General features: G+C 43.7%; 1 protein-coding gene across 1 annotated transcript in view; it reads right to left on the bottom strand.

The window, feature by feature from the left end:
* Positions 1-16,609, bottom strand: part of EHD4 (EH domain containing 4) — a 72,921-nt gene extending 56,312 nt beyond the window's left edge. Inside the window, exon 1 of the mRNA XM_033190508.1 lies at positions 16,212-16,609. Within this exon, the coding sequence (XP_033046399.1) occupies positions 16,212-16,447 (236 nt within the window). The 5' untranslated portion in view covers positions 16,448-16,609. The remainder of the gene's footprint in view (positions 1-16,211) is intronic.
* Positions 16,610-24,193: the final 7,584 nt, after the last annotated feature.

Here is a 24,193-nt window from a genome sequence, read left to right on the forward strand (position 1 = left end):
TGGGCATGAGGCATGAGGATCCCCATTTCCTCTCAGGTGAGGGGAACAGCTCTCCACACAGTCCCCCTGCATGGTCCTCTGGCCACCCTGACAACAAGGGCCAGCAATCCCTACTCGCCCTGGAGGAAAGCTGGGCTCAGGAGGTGCTACCGTTTCAAAATGTGTTCAGATTTAATTTTTCAAACATCTTCAAAAGTTTCTCAATCAAAACCTTTCTGTCCCTAATAGCCTAGAAATATTCATGTTGATCAATTCGTACACATTCCACACAAATCTGAGCAATACTGGTGAAAGTGACTGTGAGGGATGGCCCACCCTGTGAAACTCCAGCCTCTGTGAAGTGTATCCAGAGCACGTGGACTCCATATACCCACGGGAATGTGGAATTTAGGTTTCACAGCCCCTCTGGGATCTCAGGTGTGAAGTTATTCAACAGCGAGGCTGGAATTCAAAGCCAGATCACACTCTTGCCTCCCCTCACGTCCAGTTGGATTTTTATGCCCTGTGGCCTGGATGAGGCCATGTCTGGAGGCTGGTAGGAGAGACCGAGGGAGGGGAGACTGCTAGGGAGGGAGGGGCTTGGGAGAACAGCAGCCAGTGTCGCCCGGCTCCCCGCAGCACACACAGTTCGCAATTCACGAAAATGTGAGGTGCGGGAGTGGGTTTGAAGCTTGACAGGCACTTTGCTCCAGAATCAGTGCTAACAGCAATGGTGGGCTGGCCAAGACAGCCTACAAAAGGTCATGCATACTGATTAAAGGGATGAACCAGATGGGAACTGCAGCGTGTACTTTTTGGGGAAGAGCTCGGTGTGGAGCTCCACCTTGGGTGGCTCGCGGCAACACGGGCCCTTCTCGGCACCTTCACCAAGCCCGGCCAGGAGGAGGCCCTCCAGATTCCAGGCCAGGGAGGTGAGCATACGGATACCGTATTTAAGCAGTGAGTCCCCAGCTGGACAATCACTCACACAGCACAGGTGCTGAAGTCAGACATCACTGTCGAGGAATGCCTGAATTACTTTCTGATGTTTCATTTCTATACGAGTACAGCAAATCCCACTACTTTCGAAATAACAGGAGTTTCAAGGAAAAATATAAATGACAAAATTGTTTAAAGAAGAGCAGATGTTTCCTAAGTAAGAAACTCCTAAACCAGAGTTTCCTAAGTAGCGACCCTATCGGACAGAACTTTAACAATAAATTATTTCTAAATTGTGCTTCAAATGTGAAATAATTTGAAGTTGAAGGTGACCCCTTTGACTGTGACCTTGGTAAATCAATCTCTGGATCTCAGACACGGAGGAAGAACTAGAATTAGGAAGAATTACTGTTACAAAGCTTGCTTGCATTATCAACTTGTTTGGTGATACTTTCTCCCACAGATAATACAAAGTTAACATTCAATGTTAAATTTCACTATCAAAGAAATACCAGTAAAGACACAGCATATTAACACATTTTTAAAAACTCAGAATCATCAATGCTGGCAAGGGTCCTGTGAGATAAACACCCTTATATATGTTGGTGGGGGAATAAGTTGGTCTAACTTCACTAAAATGCAATTTGACACTATATATTAGAAGCCTTTAAAATAGGGGTCTTGCTGGGAGTGGTGGCTCGTGCCTGTAATCCCAGCATTTTGGGAGGCTGCAGTGGGAGGATCACTTGGCATAGGAGTTCAACACTAGCCTGGGCAACATGGAGAAATCCCATCTCTACAAAACATACAAAAATTAGCCAGGTGTGGTGGCGTGTACCTACAGTCCCAGCTATTTAAGAGGCTGGGGTGGGAGAATTGCTTGAGCCCAGGGAGGTCGAAGCTGCAGTGAGCTGTGATCACGTCACTGCACTCCAGCCTAGGTGACAGAGTGAAACCCTGTCTCTAAATAAATAAGTAAAAAATAAACTCAAATGGGGGTCTTGTGGAGTTGACCTCTAACAGCTCGTGCTGGTGTTATTTGAGGGCTTGTTTCCTCTCCTCTCTTGGGCTGTCATTTCCTGCAGGGCATGGTCTATATACTCAGTACTCTAGAAACCTGGAGTCTGGTAGGAATGATTTGATTCAGGCTCTTATCTTTACAAGTGACAAGACTAAGGGTTAGCGCAGGAACATGGATGGCCTGTTGCTGGTCAAACTCACAGGGTGGCGACACAGGACCCAGGACCTGCAGCCCTTTTCTCCTGGCCCCAGGCTTCAGCTCTTACATCAGGCACAGCACCATCACCCTGGGGTCCCACACTGTCCCCAGCTCCCTGGTGTTCTAAGCAGGACCTGGCAGATCCCTGAGTTGACATATGACACTCTAAGCTGATTGCCCTGAAGAAGATTTTTCACTGGGGGACTGCAGAAACTCAGATTCATTTATGTCACACTACTGGGTAGGCAAGTACGTGTCAGTGCAGGGAGGGAACTCAGAACAACCAAGACACCAAGTATCTGACATGGAAAAAGGGAGAATGAAGTGATGGATCCACACACAGCAAGCTGGAAGGGAAGAGTCTGAGCTGATGCTGAGGTGCAATGCGCATAAATGGGTCAATCACACAGCCACACGGGACAGCCGGATCAACTGTGTTAGACATATCGCACGGCGGGAGTGCCTCAGAGGCTTTCCCAAAGCTACGAGTTTCAGGGACTCCAGTGTTACCTGCAATAACAACAATTCAAAGGAACAAGAGGACACAGGAAGACCACTGTGATTCAGAGCTGATTAGCCGCTCTACAGGCATCCTGTGCTTTGGAGACTTGATTTTTGTCCTTGGCTCCACTTTGCTCCCCCTTTCCTGTGTTCTCAGAGAGGCCTGCCAATTCCAGCAGTGATTGCTCCAAGGTTCTCCAGCCAAGCCATCCACATAAAAAGGTAGAGACATTTGGATTCCAAGCAGCTGGGCGGAAGGGATGATGGGGTGGATGGGAGACCTGACATCCCCTTATCTTGGTCCAATGAGGTCCCCAGTTCAGACTCATCCAAGTGGCTCTGGGGCACCCCGGCTGGCAGCACTCAGCCTAAGCTCACAGAGCCACTTTGATGCAAGAGTATATATGGATGGTATCTTCTTTTTTTCATTGCTTAGGCTAGAATTTTTTTTTTCTAACTTCATAGAAGTGAATGCCATTTATGACAAGGGGAAGAAAAAAACTCTCAAGATATTGAAAACAGAGATACTCTCAACATGTCCAAGCACCATCTTCTCAACGATGAGCTTAAGAATGAATAAAAACCAAACAAATCTAAGTGGCACAATATCCAAACTTTGATTCCCCTGGATATTCATCCTGCATTATCTGGATTTTGACTGTCGCACTAGTGCCTGGAGTAGTGGGCAAACACTACACTTTAAAGAAATATACCTAATGTTTGAGGACTCGTTATGTGCTAAAGTCGTTACGTGAATAGTCTCATTTCATCCTAACTACCTTATGGGCAGGTACTATTTCTATCCCTATTTTACAGATGAGGAAACTAAGGCTCAAATGGGTTAAGTGGTTTATTAAGAGGAAGGATTTCTTACTAGTCCTATGAGGACACCACCCACCCTAAATCAGAGCCTGAGAGGCCAATGGGTTCCACTGGGAATGTTTACAGGAATGTGTCCTATGAATCATAACAAATACACAAATGTAAGATTTTAAAAACAATACGGCACATATATTTTCAGTGTTGTATGAGCATTATTTTTCAATTCTCAAGCCAAATCTAAAGAAATGGTTTGTGTGGGCTGGGTGCCGTGGATCACGCCTGTTATCCCAGCACTTTGGGAGGCCGAGGCTGGCGGATCACAAGGTCAGGAGATCGAGACCATCCTGGTTAACAAGGTGAAACCCCGTCTCTACTAAAAATATAAAAATAAAATTAGCCGGGCGTGGTGGCAGGCGCCTGTAGTCCCAGCTACTTGGGTGGCTGAGGCAGGAGAATGGCGTGAACCCGGGAGGCAGAGCTTGCAGTGAGCCGAGATCATGCCACTGCACTCCAGCCTGGGCGACAGAGCAAGACTCCGTCTCAAAAAAAAAAAAAAAGAAAAGAAAAAAAATATGGTTTGTGTGATGATGATGATAAACGGGATGTTAAAATATGTTTGTGCATACCCTGGCATCTGTGCATGGAGTTTGGGGGTTCAATTCATTGCTATTGCCTGAAACATTTTTAAAATAAGTGTTGGAAAGTTTCATGTAATGTATTTTTCTTGATAATACTTACTTGACTATTTCACTGGGAGAGAGATGAAAAGGAAGGGTTGGTCCTTCTACTCTGATTTGATTTGAGCCTGGAAAGATGTTTTAAGAGCAGTTTCTGGCCGGGCATGTTGGCTCACACCTGTAATCCCAGCACTTTGAGAGGCCAAGGCAGGCGGGTCACCTGAGGTCAGGAGTTCAAAGCCACCAACGTGGTGAAACCCCATCTCTACTAAAAACACAAAAATTAGCTGGGCATGGTGGTGTGTGCCTGTAATTCTAGCTACTTGGGAGGATGAGGCAGGAGAATCGCTTGAACCTGGGAGGCAGAGGTTGCAGTGAGCCAAAAAATCAAACCACCTCATTCCAGACTAGGTGACAAAGTGAGACTCCACCTTAAAAAAAAAAAAAAAGAAAAGAAAAAAGAGCAGTTTCTATTGTTCAGTCTACCCTCGTGTTTCACACCAGGAAAAGAAGTGGGAGAATCAAGAATTTATTACTTCTAAAGTCTTATAAGATAGGCCAAGATATATAAATATTTCCTAGCAAAACAGTACGACCTGCACTACCACTGCTTCTAGATACTAACAAATGACAGGTTACTCTGAAACCGCACTGTACAGTTTAAAATGCATTTCACACGTTCAGCTTATTTCATCCTCACTGCCATGGGAGCAGGTATTTTTATCCCTAGTTTATAGAGGAGAAAACTGCTTATGGCAAGTTAAACAGCTTACAGGAGACCACATTAATACCGGGTAATGACTACTTTTAACATTTTGATGTATTTCCATCCTGTCATTTTTCAGTAAATGTAATTTTCCTTTATAAAAGATTAAAGTTAAACAATTTTGCATCTTGATTTTTCACCATTAGTTTTTCCTCATACCATTAAAAATTCTTTGAAGACAAGATTTTTAATGGCTGCATACTATTCTAAGTTGAATATGTATCCATTTATTTTGTCATTTTCTAACTGTTAGGCATTTAAATAGCTTCCCATTTTTTGTTGTTATAAATAATGCTGAGATAAACATCCCTGAACAAACATCTCATCTACTTAAAAAAGTCTCCTTTGAATTACTGAAAAACTAAGTTAGGCTGATCTTCACTTACTTTTCTTTTCTTTGACACGAAGTCTTGCTCTATGACCCAGGCTGGAGTGCAGTGGCATGATCTCGGCTCACTGCAACCTCTGCCGCCTGTGTTCAAGCGATTCTCCTGCCTCAGCCTCCCGAGTAGCTGGGATTACAGGTGTCCGCCACCATGCTGGGCTAATTTTTGTATTTTTAGTAGTAATTTTGTAATTTTGTATTTCACCATGTTGTCCAGGCTGGTCTCGAACTCCTGACCTCAGGTGATCTGCCCGCTTCAGCCTTCCAAAGTGCTGGGATTACAGATGTGAGCCACCACACCAGCCTCACTTACATTTTAAATGTGAAAACTAAGTTTTACTTTCATTTTTCCTTTAGTTAAATCATTGACATATTATCACCAGGACTGTTTGTTCAGATGATGTCACCTTTGAAACTGCTGTGCCTACTAAAGGAATGGACATTAGGTCATTGAACCAAGAAACTAGAATTTGTTGGGTAAAACCTTTCGCATCTCAGGCGATTTTTGCAGCTATGGATGGGATTAGTACTCCTCAGGGATGAGATGTGCTTGAAAGCACACTGCTGTCTACCTACTGCCATTACCTGTAAGTTGCTCCACTCCACCTTCCATGCTGTTTTGGGAGGAGGGTGAAAGAAAGGGAAGGCAAGTTTACTGGAATCAAATCAGTTTCTTCCAGTCCTATTTGTTCTTCCAGTCCTATTTGTTCTTCCAGTCTTTCACTCATGTAATGAATATTTGTTGAGTGTTTTTGACGTTGTGACTTGTAATTTAGGAATCTGACAACAGACTAGGTTGTAAACTCTTTGATCTGGAAGCACTGTAAATTATCACGAGGAGGTTATGGAACACAGCATATCCCAAAGTTACTTGACTATGGAACGCTTTTATTTTCTTTGAACACTTATGAATAATCTCCCACAATTGCATTCCACAGAACATAAGTTAAAGGAAAAGGCTAAAAGGCATCTAACAAACTCTATATCCATTTAATTTTTTTCTCCAAATAGAATCATTTAAATGAAATCCTTTCAAAATTAGTAATATATAATTTCTTAATGCAATTAATTTATAGATAAGAAGCCACCAGCTGACATGATCTCTTAAGGTGAAATAACAAAGGCAATCAATACCATTAAGATTAGAAGCTTGATATGAATGCCTACTTCCTGGTATTATGAAATATGGAACAGAAGGGGAGACAAAGTAATCATGAAGGTAACTGACACAGTTATCGATCTAGAAAACCTAAGAGAATCTACTGACAAGCTGTCAGAATAACTTCTTGAGTCAAATGACCAGATATAAAACAAAAATGCACAACTCAGTAGCTTCCTTACATATCAGCAATATCCCGCCAAAAAAATAAGAGAAATAAAAAGCCCATTCACAAGAGCAACTGGGCACAAAATACCTAATACATTAATAAGCGCTCCATAGGACCTGTATGAGTAAATCAATGACTTTTCCAAGAAGGTCACCATTCAAGCAATGGTGAGCTGCCGCTTGGGAAGAGCAAATACAAAAATGTAACTTAGAGACAGAATGCAGTTCCAGTACAAATAGGTCCCAGTGGGAATTTTTTGTTTGTTTGTTTTGAAGAACCTAACTAAGGAAGTTCTTCTCAAAGAATGATGGAAAATGAGAACTGATAGCATTTGGAAAATAAAAAGTAATGAGCGCAGAAGGGTCTTGAGCTAAAATTATTAAAAAGTATTTCAAAGTGACAATATTTAGGACGGTATGGCGCTGGCATAAGAATTTACATACAGAATAACAAGAGACAAAGGTCCTAACAGACCCAATATAGTATTTAATAACTTAGCATATGAGGAAGCCTCATATGACAGCAGAAAAAGGTAGAATTATTTAATAATAGTGTTAGAAAATGACAAAAGACAAAAAAAAAAAACCCACAACAAATATAAATGAGACAGATTTTACTTCCAGATGGGTTAAAAAGATAAATATTTAAAAGTAATCTTATTTTAAAAATAGGCAGGGCACAGTGGCTCACGCCTGGAATCCCAGCCCTTTGGGAAGCCAAAGCGGGCAGATCATTTGAGGTCAGGAGTTCAAGACCACCCTGGTTAACAAGGCAAAACCCTGTCTCTACTAAAAAATACAAAAATTAGCTGGGCATGGTGGCTCAGGCCTATAATCCCAGCTACTTGGGAGGCTGAGGCATGAGAATCACTTGAACTGGAAGGTGGAGGTTGCAGTGAGCCGAGGTCGTGCTATTGCACTCCAGCCTGGGTGACAGAGTGAGACTGTCTCAAAAAGAAAAAGAATATGAGTGAAAATTTCCTGAGTCTTAAGATAAACAAGGATTTTCTAACCAAAAAATAAAAGATATGATAAAAGAGGAAAAATTATTAGATTTGATCACAAATATTAAATATATCTGCATAGAAAAATTATTACAAAAATTACAAGGCAAATTTTAAACTGGAAAAACACTTTTACAGTTGTGACAAAGGATTGATATCTGTTATTGCGAAAAACATTTAAATTTATTTATAAGAACAAGACCAATACTTCAAATGAAAATTGGACAAAGTTCACAGACAATTCACAAAGTAATACAGACCACTATATATTTTATAAGTTCAACATCACTAGTAAGAAATAAGCCAATTAAAACAATTCTGTCCTGACTGAGTGCCCCATGGTTCACAACTATAATCCCAGCACTTTGGACTTTGGGAGGCCGAGGCGTGAGGATCGCTTGATCCCAGGAGTTTGAGATCAGCCTAGACAGTACAGTGAGATCCCATCTCCACAAAAAATTAAAAAATTGGCTGGGTGTGGTGGTGCAATGTACCTGTAGTCCCAGCTACTCCAGAGGCTAAGGTGGAAGGATTGCTTGAGCCCAGGAGTTTGAGGCTGCAGTGAGCTATGATGGCATCACTACACTCCAGCCTGGGCAACAGAGCAAGATCCTATCTAAAAAAATTTTTTTTTCCTATCAAATTCATTGTAATTAGTTTTACTGGCAGTTTGGTGAATTACTGATCCTCATATTTCTGGTGGGAGTCTAATTTGGAATAACTTTCCTAAAAAAAGATAGATACATAGATTTAGGAATATATATAAATCTGAAAAAAATATATACATACATATATTTTTGAGACAAGGCCTCACTCAGTTGCCCAGACCGGAGTTCAGTGGTGCAATCTCGGCTCACTGCAGCGTCAACCACCTGGGCTCAAGTGATCCTCCCACCTCAGCCTCCCAGGTAACTGGGACTACAGGCGTGTACCACCATGTCCAGCTAAGTCTTGTATTTTTTGTAGAGATGGGGTTCACCATGTTGCCCGGGCTGATCTCGAACTCCTGGAGTCAAGTGATTTGTCTACCTTGGCCTCCCAAAGTGCTGGGATTACAGGTGTGAGCTGCTGCGCCCAGCCTGTTATCTATATTTTTTGAGGCACTAATTTATGTTTAGGCTATTCTAAGAAAAAAAATAGAAATATAAAGATTTATGGCCAAAAATGTTTAGTTCATTGCAACATTACCTGTAACAGCATAAAAACAGAAACAACGTAAATGTTCCAACCTGTACTACAGATTGTGATGCAGTCATTGAAGTTATTTCTGAAGACTATATAATGACATAAGAAAATGCTCATCATATCATATTAAGCAAAAAGGAATCCCATTTATTAAATTATATTTATATAATCCTCAGTTTTGTGAGCACGACTTCTATGTCTTCTTCTAAGTCACTGAGAGAAATGTTAACAGATGGAGTTTGGAACAGATGGAAGGTTCAGCAAAGTCAGCCTCCCTTTTCTGGGTTGAGGCTAACCCTCTTCCATTCCTCCGTTAACTGAAACTTCATCTAACAATGGTTCCCAAATGTTTCCTAGGGGAGGGTGCATAAGAATTACTGTGAGAGATGGTTTAGAAAAACAAAAACAGATTTTAGAGGCTGACCCACCGAGATTTCAACTCAGGAGGTCTGAGGTGGGGCCCTGGAATCCATGTCAAAAGGCCTCCAACTGATTCTGATGCATCGCCACGTGTAGAAAGAACCACGGCCTTCTGGTGTGAGGTTTTGAAAAGTATACTGGGCTGGGCGCGGTGGCTCAAGCCTGTAATCCCAGCACCTTGGGAGGCCGAGACGAGCGGATCACGAGGTCAGGAGATCGAGACCATCCTGGCTAACACGGTGAAACCCCGTCTCTACTAAAAAATACAAAAAACTAGCCGGGCGAGGTGGCGGGCGCCTGTAGTCACAGCTACTTGGGAGGCTGAGGCAGGAGAATGGCGTAAACCCGGGAGGCGGAGCTTGCAGTGAGCTGAGATCCTGCCACTGCACTCCAGCCCGGGCGACAGAGTGAGACTCCGTCTCAAAAAAAAAAAAAAAGAAAAAAGAAAAGTAAGAACACCTTTTATAAGACAGCTTCTGAATTTGAGTTAGGGAAGATAACGTCAGGATGAAAAAAGCCTTTCCCTCCTATCTTTCTCCAAGTACTCCATTGCTGCTTGTCAGGTGGATGATGTGACGACTGGCCCAGTTGCTGGCCTGCAGTGCCTCCCTGCTTGGACTGCAGCTGCCAGTGCATCCCCGCCCACCCTCGCCCCCCACCCCCTCGCTTGCCCTGCAGTTCCCTGCCCTGCTCTTCAGGGCTTTTGCTCCAAGTCTTGTCTCCTCTGTGTTTTCTGAGATGCCAGCTGCTCCCTCTCTACGGCTTCCCTTCCATCCACTTTTCATTCTGTTGAGGTTGTGCTCGTCTTTACCCAAACCCCCGTGATGCCTGTGCCCAGGCCTCCTTCCCCCAGGCCCAGCTGCTGAGAATTTGACGTCTCACATCCCACTCATTCCTCAACCCGCGCCATCTGGCTTCCTTCACCACCACTCACAGGCATACCTTTTGGTAAGGTCACCTGGCTCCTAAAGGCTAATGCACTGGTTCTGCTTCAGTCCTTTTCCTGGAAGCATCTGACACTACTGACCACCACCTCTCTCCCTGGCTTTTGTGGGGGTCATCATCGCATTCCCTTTTTTCTTGGTAGCAGCATCCTCAGGAGCTGCCTTCCCCAGCTCTCAGGCCACGTGGTTGGGGCTGACCTCCCCACTCCCCACATGGCATTCCCCTGCCCCTAGGGATTGGTTCAGGGATGGGCATATGGCCAGGGTCAAACCAATGAGATTCAAGCCTGAGACTTTTACTGGGGCTGCTGAGTCAGCAGAACTCGAGGCTGGAAATGGAGGTGGCCACCTGCCCGCCCCTGAGAAGGAACCCAACATGAGGAGGGCTGCAGAGCCGACAGAGTCCTGGTGTGTCTCCTGCAGTCCTCGAAAGCCTGAAGCTGGCACATCCTGGTCTGATGGGTTTCATGAAAACGTTATCTTTTTATCTAAGCTATCTTTGGTTGGATTTCTGTCACTTGCAACCTAAAGAGCTCTGAGACGGCGCTGAGCCACTACCCTCCCAGGCAATTACCCACCTCTTTGGTACTTTCTCCCCAGGGTCTCCACAAGCTCTGCTTCCTCTCACTTAGAGTCCTGTGCAAGGACTTCTGTTTCCCAGATGTTGGCTACTAAATGCTGACACTCCCAAGTCAACAGACCAGCCCAGATGTCCCCCTGAGCTCCAGACCCATGTCTCACCCTCATGGACATCGCCATCTTAGTGTCCACTCAAACATGACAGGTCTAAATCTAAACTTATCATTAGGCTCCATCCTTCCTCTTCTTGGATCCCCATCTCAGTGAATGGCTCTACTCCCCAGTTACCCCAGAAACTGGGGCCTCATGGCTGACACCTCCCCACCCTCACTCCCTGGCCCTCTTTGGGCAGCTAATTCTCTGCTCATTCCTCAGGGCTCAGCTTTTAGGTTGCAATCTCAGGGAGGCCTTCTTTTCCAACCCGCAAGCCTGAATGAGGGGACCCTCCTATGCCCCAGCCACCCTGTGTTTCTAGTGTCACAGCCCTTGTCACTCAGAGCTGTGGCCTGTTGACTCTTTTCTGTGATGGCTGGCCCCAACCCTGAAATCAATATCATTTGAATAAACGAACACTAGCATCCGTAGGTGTGATCTTATATTGTATATTAAAAATATAGTCTAATTTTCTAGAAAAATAAAATATCTCAATATTTTAGAGAGATCTGTAAAGGGTAGAGTATTTGGGACAGAAGATTGATTTTCAGGATCCCCAGTACCTGGATGAGTGGGAGAACCACTAAATAGGACCCATAGTTTTTCTGTGTGAGATTTTATTTTTTAAAAAAAAGACAAACCAGGCTGCCTATTAGTGAATGCCTTCACTTCCCTTTTCCTTAATTACTGAGTCTGGAAACTTATCAAGGGAATGAAGTAGGCCTTTGTTCCTATTCAGAATCCATTTCCCCTCTTTTTTGAAAATGAGAACATCTGCCTGCTTCCAGTTTTCCAATACTTTTCATATTCTTCACAATTTCTTAAAAGTCACCAAATACAGTTCTTTGAGCAGAACTGCAAGTTCTTTCATCCATGTGTCCGCCAGAGATTTCCTGAGCCTCGCCTGTGGCAGGCCCTAGGAGAGTTCCTCAGTCTGTTGGTTTTATTCCCCTCTTGAACACAGCTGGGCTCCCTTCTGCCATCTCTGGGGCATTTTCTTTGAGGACAAGGAGGAAGCTGAGTAGTTCTGCTTTCTGTTAATATTGCAGCAAGAGTCCAAGCAGTGGGCTGATCACTTCCTGATTCTTGTTCTTGTTCTAATCATACCTTAAAAGGCTTTTTAATGTCCAAGGCATTTTCACCCTCTCAGCCCACTCCAGCTTCTTGATCCTTCATACCACCCATAAACCTTGTCTGCATCCTTGCACGTGTACCCCTGCCCCTTTTTCTCCCTATTTAACACTATAGTTAAATGTTAATATTTAAAGTTTTTAAACACAATTATGGTATCAAGCATTTTATTAAAAATTTTTATCATACTTTGATTTTACCAACTTGAGTGTTATGAACAATGAACATGTTTATACACTGACAAGATTACTAGTGGAAACATATAGGGATTGTGGGATGGTTACTTTCACTCCCTTTTCCCTCATCTTTACTCCTTTTTTTTTTTAAATTTTTGTAGAGATGGGGGGGGGTCTCACTATGTTGCCTAGGGTGGTCTTGAACTCCTGAGCTCAAGCAATCCACCTGCCTCAGCCTCCTAAAGTGTTAGGACTACAGGTGTGAGCCACCGCACCTGGCCCCTCATCTTTACTCTTTAGTTCCTTTGCCCTTGGGTTCTTTTAGCTTATTTCTACTTTGTTTTCTTTCTGGCATCCATTTCTATTTTAAATTATTACACATACATACAGAAATGACTTGGCTGGTGCTAGTTGCAGAATCATGAAAATTAAATAAATCATAGGACACTGAGTGTTGAAAGACTGAATTGTTTTGTTTTTTATTGAGATATAATTCACATGCCAGAAAATTTATTCGTTTACAGGGTGCCCTCTGGTTTTTAGTATACTCACAAAGTTGTGCAACCAGTATCATTATCCAATTTCCGAACATTTTCATCACATCAAAGTGAAACCCCATGCCCACTAACAGTCATTCTCTGTTTCGTTTGCATGTGGCTATCCAGTTGTCCTAGCACCATTTGTTGAACTATGGTTTCCTCCATTGTTCTAATAGTTTTTAAGTGGTTTCTTAGGATTCTCTACACAGAAGATCATGTCATCTGCAAAGAGTTTTACTTTTTTCTCTCAAGCCTGGGAGTCTTTTATTTCTTTTCTTGCCTTATTTCCCTGCTCTCTGCCCTTTTAAAGCCTATATAGTTTCTTGAGTGACTTCCCTCTTTTTTCCTCATTAGAATAAGTTTTCTGGGGAGAGGGGACAGAGCATAGGAAGGGAGAAAGTGGAGCTCTTAAAAATGTGTAGTTTGGGGCCGGGTGCGGTGGCTCACGCCTGTAATCCCAGCATGTTGGGAGGCCAAGGCGGGCGTCTTTTATTGCCCAATCGCTAGAAGCAAACAACCCAGATCACCTGAGGTTGGGAGTTCGATACCAGCCTGACCAACATGGAAAAACCCCATCTCTACTAAAAATACAAAATTAGCCGGGTGTGGTGGCTCATGCCTGTAATCCCAGCTACTCGGGAGGCTGAGGCAGGAGAATCTCTTGAACCTGGGAGGGGGAGGTTGCCGTGAGCCAAGATTGTGCCATGGCACTCCAGCCTGAGCAACAAAAGCAAAACTCTGTCTCAAAAAAAAAAAAAGTGTAGTTCGAATTCATTTCAAATGGACTTCATACTTTTTCAGTGGAAATGTCTTCCTTCACAGCACCTGGGCCCAGGGATTTTCTGGAGGAATCTTTGAAATCTGTTTTCCTCAAGTTTTGGACACAAGCCTGGCTGAGCTCCATATCCACGCGTCCTCGGCTAGTACAGAGTCTAAGATGACATGGTTACTTCTCCCCGTGCCCATCTCCCCTCCTTCTCTGGCCAATTCGTCATTGCCAGTCAAAGGTAGAAGAGCCAATAGCAATAAGAGAAGCTTCCCACCAGGTCAGCACAGGTTCTGTGTCATCAGTGACCTCTTGGAATGTGCAGGAAGCCAGGGAGATAAGAATCTATGGCTATGTAGATTAGGTATACCCTACAGCCAAGTAGGAGCTTCTAGTGCCCAGTCGCTAGAAGCAAACAACCCAGACCACTAACCAGGCTCTAACTAAGGCAGGATCCAGGATGCTCAGCACCCTGGGCCAACCCTTCCGCTCAAGAGGAATCCACAGTTCATTTTGAGTGTCTGGGGCAATATTTAATTCCAAGTGCACAAGTCTCCAGGGTAGCTGCCCTTTCGTTTGGGGATTTCCTCCCGGGTGCTAAATCACTTCCTCCTAGCTCCAATCTGAAAAGCAATTCAGGTCTCCTGTGGCCTCACCAAGCTTCCTGCCCACACTGATTTTCTTCTAACCTCATTGGTCTACCTTGTGTACATCGCCTAACAACAAAGCCACTTAGCTCGAGGAAAGCCTCAAGAACAAATGACTTCCTACTAAGGTGATTCTTCCCTCACCCTAGGGTGGCCCACAGCTCCAGCACATACTGAGAGGTGGCCAGTTTGGATGAGGTAGCTGCCAGGCATCAAATCTCAGAACCCTTCATAAAACTGTGCTTGCTTATTCCACAAATTTCTCCAAATAATGAAACAGACAGAAGAGTGAGAATATAATGAGATAGAAATCTGGAAAAATACAAAAGATAAATTCATGTTCCTGTGAGTTGTGTTCATCTTCCTGTGAGTTGATAATCAGGCTGGCTAGCTATCCAGTCTATGGGAGCAGAGAGAGGGCTGTATTATCTCCAGGTTGGCACAGCATCTAGCAGGTGCTCCCTGATGACAGCTGGGCACAAGGATCTCACAGCACAGACAAACAGGAGGAAATGCCTAGGGTGCGAGGACATGCCACGACTAAACTACAAAAATATGCCCTTCTTCTTTGTATGTTTCAACAGTACCACTTCCCATTCTTGTACCACTTGGCCATAACACTATTATCTCAAGTACCTGAAAACTAACTGAGACCTTAAATGTGACATTTGTTTGTTATCTTTCAAGATGCCAGTTACTGTAATACAGCTATGGTTCATTTTGAGTGTTTGGGTGACATATTTAATTCTATTTTTGTCTTGTTCTTAAGCACCAAATAAAACAATTTTGAAATTACTTTCTTTGGGTCTTCCTTCACACTCAGTTTAATTGTCTAGAACGTCATTTCAATACACACTATATTTGTTTTGAGGAATTCATTCGCAGTGTATCTGGAGGCCTGGATTTAACATATTTCCTGTAGTGACAGCTACTCTATTTGTAGGAACTATTTAGGTCACTGGAGTGGAGAAAAAGAGGTCGCTACTTAACAGAAATGGCATGTATCCAAATATAGATGCAGTTTTCTGAACACCTGTTGAACATCAAATGATGAAGAGATTGTTACAATTTCCAACACCCTGGACCAAAACCTTAAATGATCAGCGCTTGGTTTCAACTGACACACGGCTTAAGTCGGAAAAACAAGTTCTTACCAAAAAAAGTGAGTCTAAATATGCTGGTTGCTTTAGAAATAAAACAGGTGATTAACAAAGCAATCTGTTTCCGTCTAAATTATTTCCCAGCAAAAGTCACTTCTGATAAAACTATATGATTTGAACCACAGGGCATGCACAGTGATTGTGTGCTTTCAGAAACACCGTAAGCATGACAAATATTTTCAGTTGTCAAGGGTGAGCGAGGAGGGGATGACCCGCCTAAGAAATGGAAACTAATAGTAATATGACACTCCCCCTTAGTTCCACAGGCTGGTGCGGCTGCTACACGTAGCTCACTTCCTATGGCCAGCTAAAGGCTGTGCACGAACGGAACCTGTGCACAAATAGAACGAAGGTGGCCTCTTTATCTCCTCCCCACAACACTGTGGGGTGGCACGTAAAGACCTCAAGGGAAGGGGACCAGGGCTATACCCTCTCCTGCTGCCATTCATTTGTTCAAGAAATAGTTGAACAAATGAATAGTTGAACAAACTCTCCAACTAGGACTCTGTAGCCCATTCGGATACTCCACGCCTTTCCCCCCATTTCCATTCCTAGGCGTCACTCCCTCGTCAAGAAGATGCTGATTATGGCTCGCGCCCCCTCCCTCCCTTGGACCCTCTGGCCAGGGTGACGGGACACGGCCAGCGGGAGCAACGCCTTCCGAACCGCAAGGAAGGAGGTCTCGGAGGGCGCAGGGCGCGGGTTCGCGGGACCCTCCAGCGCGCGGGGCCGGCGAGCAGGGGCGGGGCCGAGGGCAACGGGCGCCGAGCTCCGGGAGGGGTCCCCGAGGTCGCGCCGGCGGGGAGGGGCAGCAGCGGGAGGCGGCCGACCGCTGCGCACACCTGGGGAGGGCGGAGCGGGGCGGGAGCCGGGCGAGCGGCGGCGGCCGTACCTGATGAAGGTGGTCTTGCCGGTGCTGTACTGACCCACCAGCAGGATCATGGGCTTGTTCTCGAAGTCGGCGTCCTCCAGCGCAGGCGAGTGGAATTCGTGGAAGCGGTACGCCTCCTCCAACGGCAGCACCTTGCGCAGGTAGAGCGAGCGTAGCCCGCCCGTCACCGTCTGCACAGCGTCAACGCCGCCCGCGCGTTCGCGCCCGCCCGCCTGCCGCCCCATCCAGCTGAACATCCTGCCCGCCAGTCCACGCTCGGGTGGCACCCTGCTCCGGGTTCGACCCTACCCGGCTCGCACTGAGCCGCCCTAGCGGCGCCGGCCGCCGCCCGAACCCGGCCCCGCCTTGTGCTGCCACAGCCAATCTTCGGCCGCTACGTCACGCGCGCTCGCTCACTATTCACAAGCGCTCTCTCAGGTCCTTCCTGATTGGATCTCTGCCAGGGAGGGCTGAAGGCGTCAGCCAATGGAGAGGAGGTTCTTAATGAATTATTGATGACGGAGTCAGTCTGGAAGACTGGGCGGGGAGATGGTGTCTCCCCCGCCGGGTGGCACTGACCGGTCATACCCAGGGCCCCCTTCTGGTTGCCGGAGCCCCACCTCTGGCCAGGTGGCGTCGGCTTCCGGGTAAATCTGAGCTGCCCAAAGCGAGCCTCCGGAGGCTGCTCCATCTCCTGGAACGTTTACTCATTCAGGCCTCTGGACGTCGATACTGGGGATGAAAAGTTCAGAAAGTGGACAGGCAGGTTCTGTCTTCCTGGGGGCGGGTCGTTATGAGTCCATTTTACAGGCCAAGAGACCCAGGCTCACGGGCATAATTGACACAATCTTAAGGAGGGGAAGTGGACTGGAATCTATTTGAGTAGCTGTATCTCCTACTTCTCCACGCTGCCCTCATTAAATTCTGGATCAACTAAAGGCTTCTTCCCCTTAGTTTTCATTATTTGATTTTCTGTAAAGCCGAAAATTTAGTCATTACTCTCATTATTACATTATCCTCATTATTACAACTTTATTTCCACATATTGACATGTGAGTTATTGTCACCTCCTAGCTGTTTTTTGTTGTTGTTGTTGTTGTTTGTTTTTGTTTTTCTGAGACGCAGTCTTGCTCTGTCACCCAGGCTGGAGTGCAGGGGCATGATCTTGGCTCACTGCAACCTCCACTTCCTGGGTTCAAGCAGTTTTCCTGTCTCAGCCTCCTGAGTAGCTGGGACCACAGGCGCTCACCACCATGCCCAGCTAATTTTTGTATTTTTAGTAGAGATGGGGTTTCACCATATTGGTAAGGCTGGTCTTGAACTCCTGACCTGGGGTGATCTGCCGGCCTCAGCCTCCCAAAGTGTTGAGATTACAGGCGTGAGCCACCACGCCCGGCCTCGCTGTTTCTTTTTTAGGTTAAAAGGACACTCACTTATCTAAGTTGAGATTGGGGGAAATAATCACCTTTTGTGTCCTCAATTATAGCTTAGGAATATTTCTCAGTTGTTTTAGAGCATTTCTCAGGTGTGATCCATGGGGCCACCTGCATATATGCATTTATGACCTGGGATGCTTGTTAAAATGCAGATTCCTGGTCCTCAGTCCGGACCTACTGAGTTAAAATATTGAGGAGAGATGGAGCTCAACAGATGTCCTAGGTGACTCTGATGTGGCCTAAGTCTGGGGAAACAGTACACACTGCAGTGCTTCTCCAACCTAACAGAAATGCGGGTTCTGATTCAGTAGGTATGGGATGGGGCCCATGACTCCACATTTCCCATAGGCTCTTGGGTATGGCCAATGCTACCCATCCATGGACCATACTTTGCGTATGAGAGAACAGGACTTTGCATCAAAATATCTGGGTTTGAATCTTGACTATGTAAATTAATGGCTGCATGACTTTAAATGTGATGAGTTACCTCTCTGCCTTAGTTTCCTTATGAGCAAAATGGAAACTCCTTTGGGATTGTTGTGTGGGTCACATAGTTGGAGGGAATTGTATGTAACTAGGGAAGTGAAAAGAAAGCCAAGGGAAAATAAAGTTAGACATCTGCCTTGTGTCAAAATAAAACAAAGACTGAAATGTAAAAATACAATGAAACTGCTGCACTACCAGAAGAAGGTACAAGAGATTTATACAATTTTGGGGTGGAAACGCCTTTCTAATAAACACTAAGGACAGAAATTATGAAAGAAAAGGCTGACATATTTGACAACAAAAGTAAAAGCTTCAATATATTTTTTTAGAATACATAAAAACAAACTGATATAAATACAATCTTACCATATGATGCAGAAATCAGCTCCTTAGTATTTACCCAAATGAGTTGAAAACTTACATCCACAGAAAAGCCTGCACATGGATGTTTATCGCGACTTTATTCATGAGTGCCAAAAATTGGAAGCAACTAACATGTCCTTCAGTAAGTGAAAGGATAATCCGTGGTACATCCAGACAATGGAATATTAGCACTAAAAAGAAATGAGCTATCAAGCCATAAAAAGGCACAGAGGAAATTTAAATGCCTATTACTAAGTGAAAGAAGTCAATCCGAAAAGGCTATGTACTGTACAATTTCATCTTTATGACATTCTGGAGAAGGCAAAATTATGGAAGAAGTAAAAAGGTTAGTAGTTTCTATGTGTTAGGGAGGAGGAAGGAATGAATAGTCAGAGAACAGAGGATTTTTATGGCAGTGGCTCTACTTTGTATGGTACTATAATGATGGATACATGTCATTAGATATTTGCCAAAACCCACAGAATGTACAACACAGAGTGAATGTAAGTGATAATGACTTGTGAATTTCAGATCAGTTTTTAAGTTCACAGTAAAATGGAGCATAAAACACAGAGAGTTCCCATATACCCCCACCCTCCCTGACACACAGCCTCCTCCACTGTCAACATCCTGCACCAATTGCACTTTCGTTACAATCAATAAACCTAACCTAAATTGACACATCATTAAATTAACTCAAAATGGAACTAGATATAAAACTGATATAAATGTAGAACTAAATGTAAAGCTTAAGATTATAAAACTTCTAGAAGAAAACATGGGAGAAAATTGTTGTGGCTTTGGGTTAGGGAAAGATTTCTTAGATGACATCAGAAGCACAATCCTTAAAGGAAAAAAAAAAAAGTTGGTAAATTGGATTTCATCAAACTTGAGAACTTCTGACCTTTGGAAGTACTGTGAAGAGAATGAAAAGACAAGACAAGCCACCGAATATACTTGCAAATCACATATCTGATAAAGGACTTGTATCCAGAATACTTAAAAACTTCTTAAAACTTAATAGTAAAAAACCCAATTTTAAAAAATGGAAAAAAGATCTAAACAGGTATTTTACAAAAGAAGATGTATGGATGGCAAATAATTACATGAAGAGATGTTCAACAATGTTGGTCATTAGGAGAATGTGAAAACCACAGCAAGATACTACTACATACCTATTAGAATGTCTAAAATTAGGAAGACTGATCATGCCAATCTTGATGAGGATGTGGAGCAACTGGAACTCTTACACATTGTTGGTCAGAATGTACAATGGTACAACCACTTTGGAAAACAGTGTGGCAGTTTCTTAAAAAGTGGAACATACACTTACTACATGACCCAGCTGGGGAGGAGCAGAGGGAAGGATTGCAAAAGGCACTAGAAGGTTTTGGGGCTGAAGGGTTTATTCATTACCTTGATTATGGTGATGGTTTCACCATTGTATGCATATGTAAAAACTCATCAAATTATGTACGTTGGATCCTCCATATCTGTGTGTTCTGTATCCATGGATTCAACCAACCACAGATGGAAAATATTTGGGGAAAAAAATGGATGGTTGCGTCTGTACTGAACACATACAGACCTGTTTTCCTTTTCATTATTCCCTAAGCAATACAGTATAACAACTATTTTGTTATCATCTACATTAATAATAAGTAATCTAGGTAGGATTTAAAGTATATGGGTTCATGATGGATGGCGTTTTAAGTTTAAAACAAAGTATGTGGAGGATGTGCTTAGGCTATATGCAAATACAATACCATTTTATATAAGGAACTTGAGCATCCATGGTTTTGGTGTCCCCAGGGGTCCTGGACTCAGGGATAAATGAACTTTAAATACATGCAGTTAATTGTATGTTGATTACCCCTTAATTAGTTGTTAAATATGGTGATACTTTTTGACTCAGGAATTTTTTTCTTGAGGAAATTTATCCTGAGGGTATTTATACTGAGGAAATGATGAATGTAAATTTTTATCTAAGAGGACGTTTGTCAGCACGGAGCTATCCATCATCATGGAGGATTAGTTAAGCAAATTATGAATTCCTATGTGGTTTAAAATTAATGACGTGCAAAAATGCTCAGAATATATTTTTAAGTGGAAAAAGGCTAGATTACAAAAGTGAATGTACATACAGCTGCTATGGAAAACAATATGGAGGTTCTGCAATGATTTAAAAATAGAACTACTGGCCGAGTGCAGTGGCTCATGCCTCTAATCCCAGCACTTTGGAAGGACGAGGCAGGCAGATCCCTTGAGGTTAGGAATTCAAGACCAGCCTGGCCAACATGACAAACCCCCATCTCTACTAAAAATACAAAAATTAGCCCGGCGTGGTGGTGGGTGCCTGTAATTCCAGCTACTCAGGAGTCTGAGGTAGGAGAAGCACTTCAACCTGGGAGGTAGGTAGAGGTTGCAGTGAGCCGAGATTGTGCTACTGCACTCCAGCCTGGGTGACAGAGCAAGACTGTCTCAAACAAAACAACAAAACAAAACAAAAACTACCATATGATTTACCAATCCCCAATTTGGGTATATATCTAAAAGAAAAGGAGGCCCTCAAAGAGGTATTTGTCTACCCATATTCACAGCAGCATCATTCATAATAGCCAAGAGGTGGAAGCAAGCCAGTGTCCATTGATGGATGAATGGGTAAACGAAATGTAACACACACACACACACACACACACACACACACACACACATGCACGTGGAGGAATATTATTCAGCCTTAAAACAGAAGTAAATTCTGGTACATGCTACACCCTGGAACACGGATGAACCTTGAGGACATTATGCTAAGTGAAATAAGCCAGTCACAAACAGCCAAATGCTGTATGCTTCCACTCATACGAGGTTTCTAAAGTACTCAAATTCATAGAAGCAGAAAGTAGAATGGTGGTTATCAGGGGCTGGAGGGAGGGGAATGGGGAGTTGTTCAATGGGTATAGAGTTTTAGTTCTGCAAAATGAAAAAGTTATGGAGATCTGTTGCACAACAGTGTGAATATGCCTAACGCTGCTGAACTCTACACTTACAATTATTAAAATGGTAAATTGTGTGCGTATTTTTTACCACACTTCTTTTAAAGTGGACGTACAGGATTTTTGTACTTTTGTTTAAAGAAGTTTAAAGTATCCAAGAAAAAGATGGGAAGGAAAAAGCCCCAAATAATAATGATGTCTGAGTTTTGGACTGGTAAATGATCTTAGTTTCCTCTTTATAAGCTGTAGCATTTTTCAAATAGTTACATAGTAATCATGTTCCTGTTATAAAAGCAGAAAAAATTATCAGGAAATAAAAAATGTACTGCCTTTAATCTTAAAAAAGAAAAAAAAAAAGAGAGAGAAAGTCCTAAAAGCACCTGGCCCAGAGGAGGCACTGGTCCCATCTTGCTTTGCTCCCTGCTTGCCTTCATGCAGCTGCAGCTTTCTTGTTTATTTATGATTTTTGTAGGCACATAATAAGTGTGTACATTCATGGGGTAGCGGCAGCTTTCTTATTTATTTTTGTGGGCACATAGTGGGTGTGTATATTCATGGGGCAGTGTCAGGTTTCTTTATTGTTTTTGTGGGCACATAGTAGGTTTGCATATTCATGGGGCAGCGGCAGCTTTTTTCTTATTTATTTTATTGTTTTTGTGGGCACATAGTAGGTGTGCATATTCATGGGGCAGCAGCAGCTTTCTTGTGCTTTCTCTGCTCTCAGTGAAGCCAGACAGTGGCGGATCCTCCCCGCCATAGTCATGTTGCATCTGTTTGCAAATCATGCTACTCTTTTTGGTTTTCTTTCTTCAGACTAAACAGTCCCAATTGCAGTCACTCTTTCATCTGAATCCAGTTGTTTTTCAGGTTATATCCTATCACAGGTAGTTCTACAAGAGAATGCCATTAGTTGTTTGGAAATCTATTGTATGGGATGCATGCTTGAAATTAGGAAGCTGGTAATAATGGTCAGAAGATTTGCTCCAGATCACGTTCAGTGGTTGGCTTTAAATGGTGATCAAGTCCAGTGTTTTACTCTGAAAACTGGATTGCAGAGTGGTTAAAGGCCTGGGATTCTCATGCTGAGACCAGAAGTGGTGCCGTGGCCTGGTGCTCTCACATGCTGATGGCCCTTCTCTGTGGCCACTCACCCAGGTCACTGCCACCACCCAGAGGAGGGGCTTATAGGGACACACAGGTGGAGATGGCTAGGAGGTACTTGCAGGAAGTCTGCTAGCTGCCTATAAATTGGCCTTTCACAGCAGAACGCTGATTTTTAGGTGGGCATATTGCCACCCATGCAAAAAACAAAAACTTCCAGCCTCTCTGCAGTTAAGTGTGATGATGAGACCAAGTGTGGTTGGTGATATGTTAGCTGCAGGATGTGTGGGACTTCCAGGAAGTCCCTTTAAGAAGGAGTTCAATCTTTTTTCTCCTTCCTTCTGGTGACCTGGAATATGGGTGTGATAGCTGGAGCTTCAGGGCTCACCCTGGCCCATGAAGCCAAGGACCACATAAGGGTGGATAAAGCAAAGGGCCAGAAGAAGCAGGGTCCCTGACGAATTGCAGAAATGCCTTGAACTGCCTTCCTGTGGATGTCTTTTACCTGAGTGTGTTTAAGCCACCATTTTTCAGAAATAAACATGCAATTCCTAACCAATAATCAATGTGTTACCAGAAATGGAGTCTGCCACAAGAGAACCTAAAATGTGACGTGTGCTCAGTGGACAAGGGGAAAAGTCAATATTAAGGATTCAGATATTGTAGCTGGAATTTAAAATATGGCTGCATAGTTCTTGACATGCCCTCCAACCAGAGATGGGCTTATTGTCCCATCCCCTTGAATCTGGACTGACTCGTGACTACTTCTACCAGTAGATTTCCATGGAAGTGGAGCTACGTAACTTCTGAGGCTAAGTCATAATGGGCCATGCTGCTGCCACTGTAACAGACACTCTTGGAACCCTGCGTACCATTTAAGAAGACTGACCATCCTGAGTCCATCATGCTGGGGTCACCAAAGTGCTCTGATTGACACTCCTAGCTGGGACTGCCTTTCATTTTTCTCAGACTTCCCAGCCCAGGCACCAGACACATGAGTGAAAGCGTCGTTGGATGTGGGCCCTTCAGCCTAGGCTGTTCCCAGATCCCAACCATTTGAGTCCTCCCCCGCAGTTCAAATCGTCTGAGCTGTGGCCCCAAACATGGAGCAGTTATGCCCTTTTCAAATTCCTGACCCACAGAATCTGTGAGCATAATAAAATGGTGGTTATTTTATGTCATTATACATTGAAGGTTTTTGATGCTCAGCAGTAGAAAACTGGAACAGCTGGTAATCCTTACTATCTTAAGATAAAAGTTTAGTTCTTTTTCACAGAGAAGAAGTCCAGAAATAGGCAGTCCAGGACGAGTTTGGTCACTTTATAGTCAGCAAGAACGCAGATTCCTTTATCCTTCCTGCTGCCTGGAATGTGGACATGATGGGTGGGGCTCCAGCAGCAATATTGGGCCAGATGGTAATCTTGAAGATGACAGAAGAGAGCAGAAAGGAGCTTTGGTCTCTGATAAAACAGAAATAACTTTCTCTCTTGTTTAAGCCACCGTAATTTTAGATCCTCAGGTTATATGACAAAAGCATTGCGAATAAGCACAGATTTAGAATTCATGAGTTTAGAACTCAAGAGATTGGCTTGGCTAAAGCTAAAAGCTTAAGAATTTTCAAATT

The sequence above is a fragment of the Trachypithecus francoisi genome, unplaced genomic scaffold (assembly GCF_009764315.1).
Source record: "Trachypithecus francoisi isolate TF-2019V2 unplaced genomic scaffold, Tfra_2.0 Lachesis_group3, whole genome shotgun sequence".
NCBI lineage: Eukaryota > Metazoa > Chordata > Mammalia > Primates > Cercopithecidae > Trachypithecus > Trachypithecus francoisi.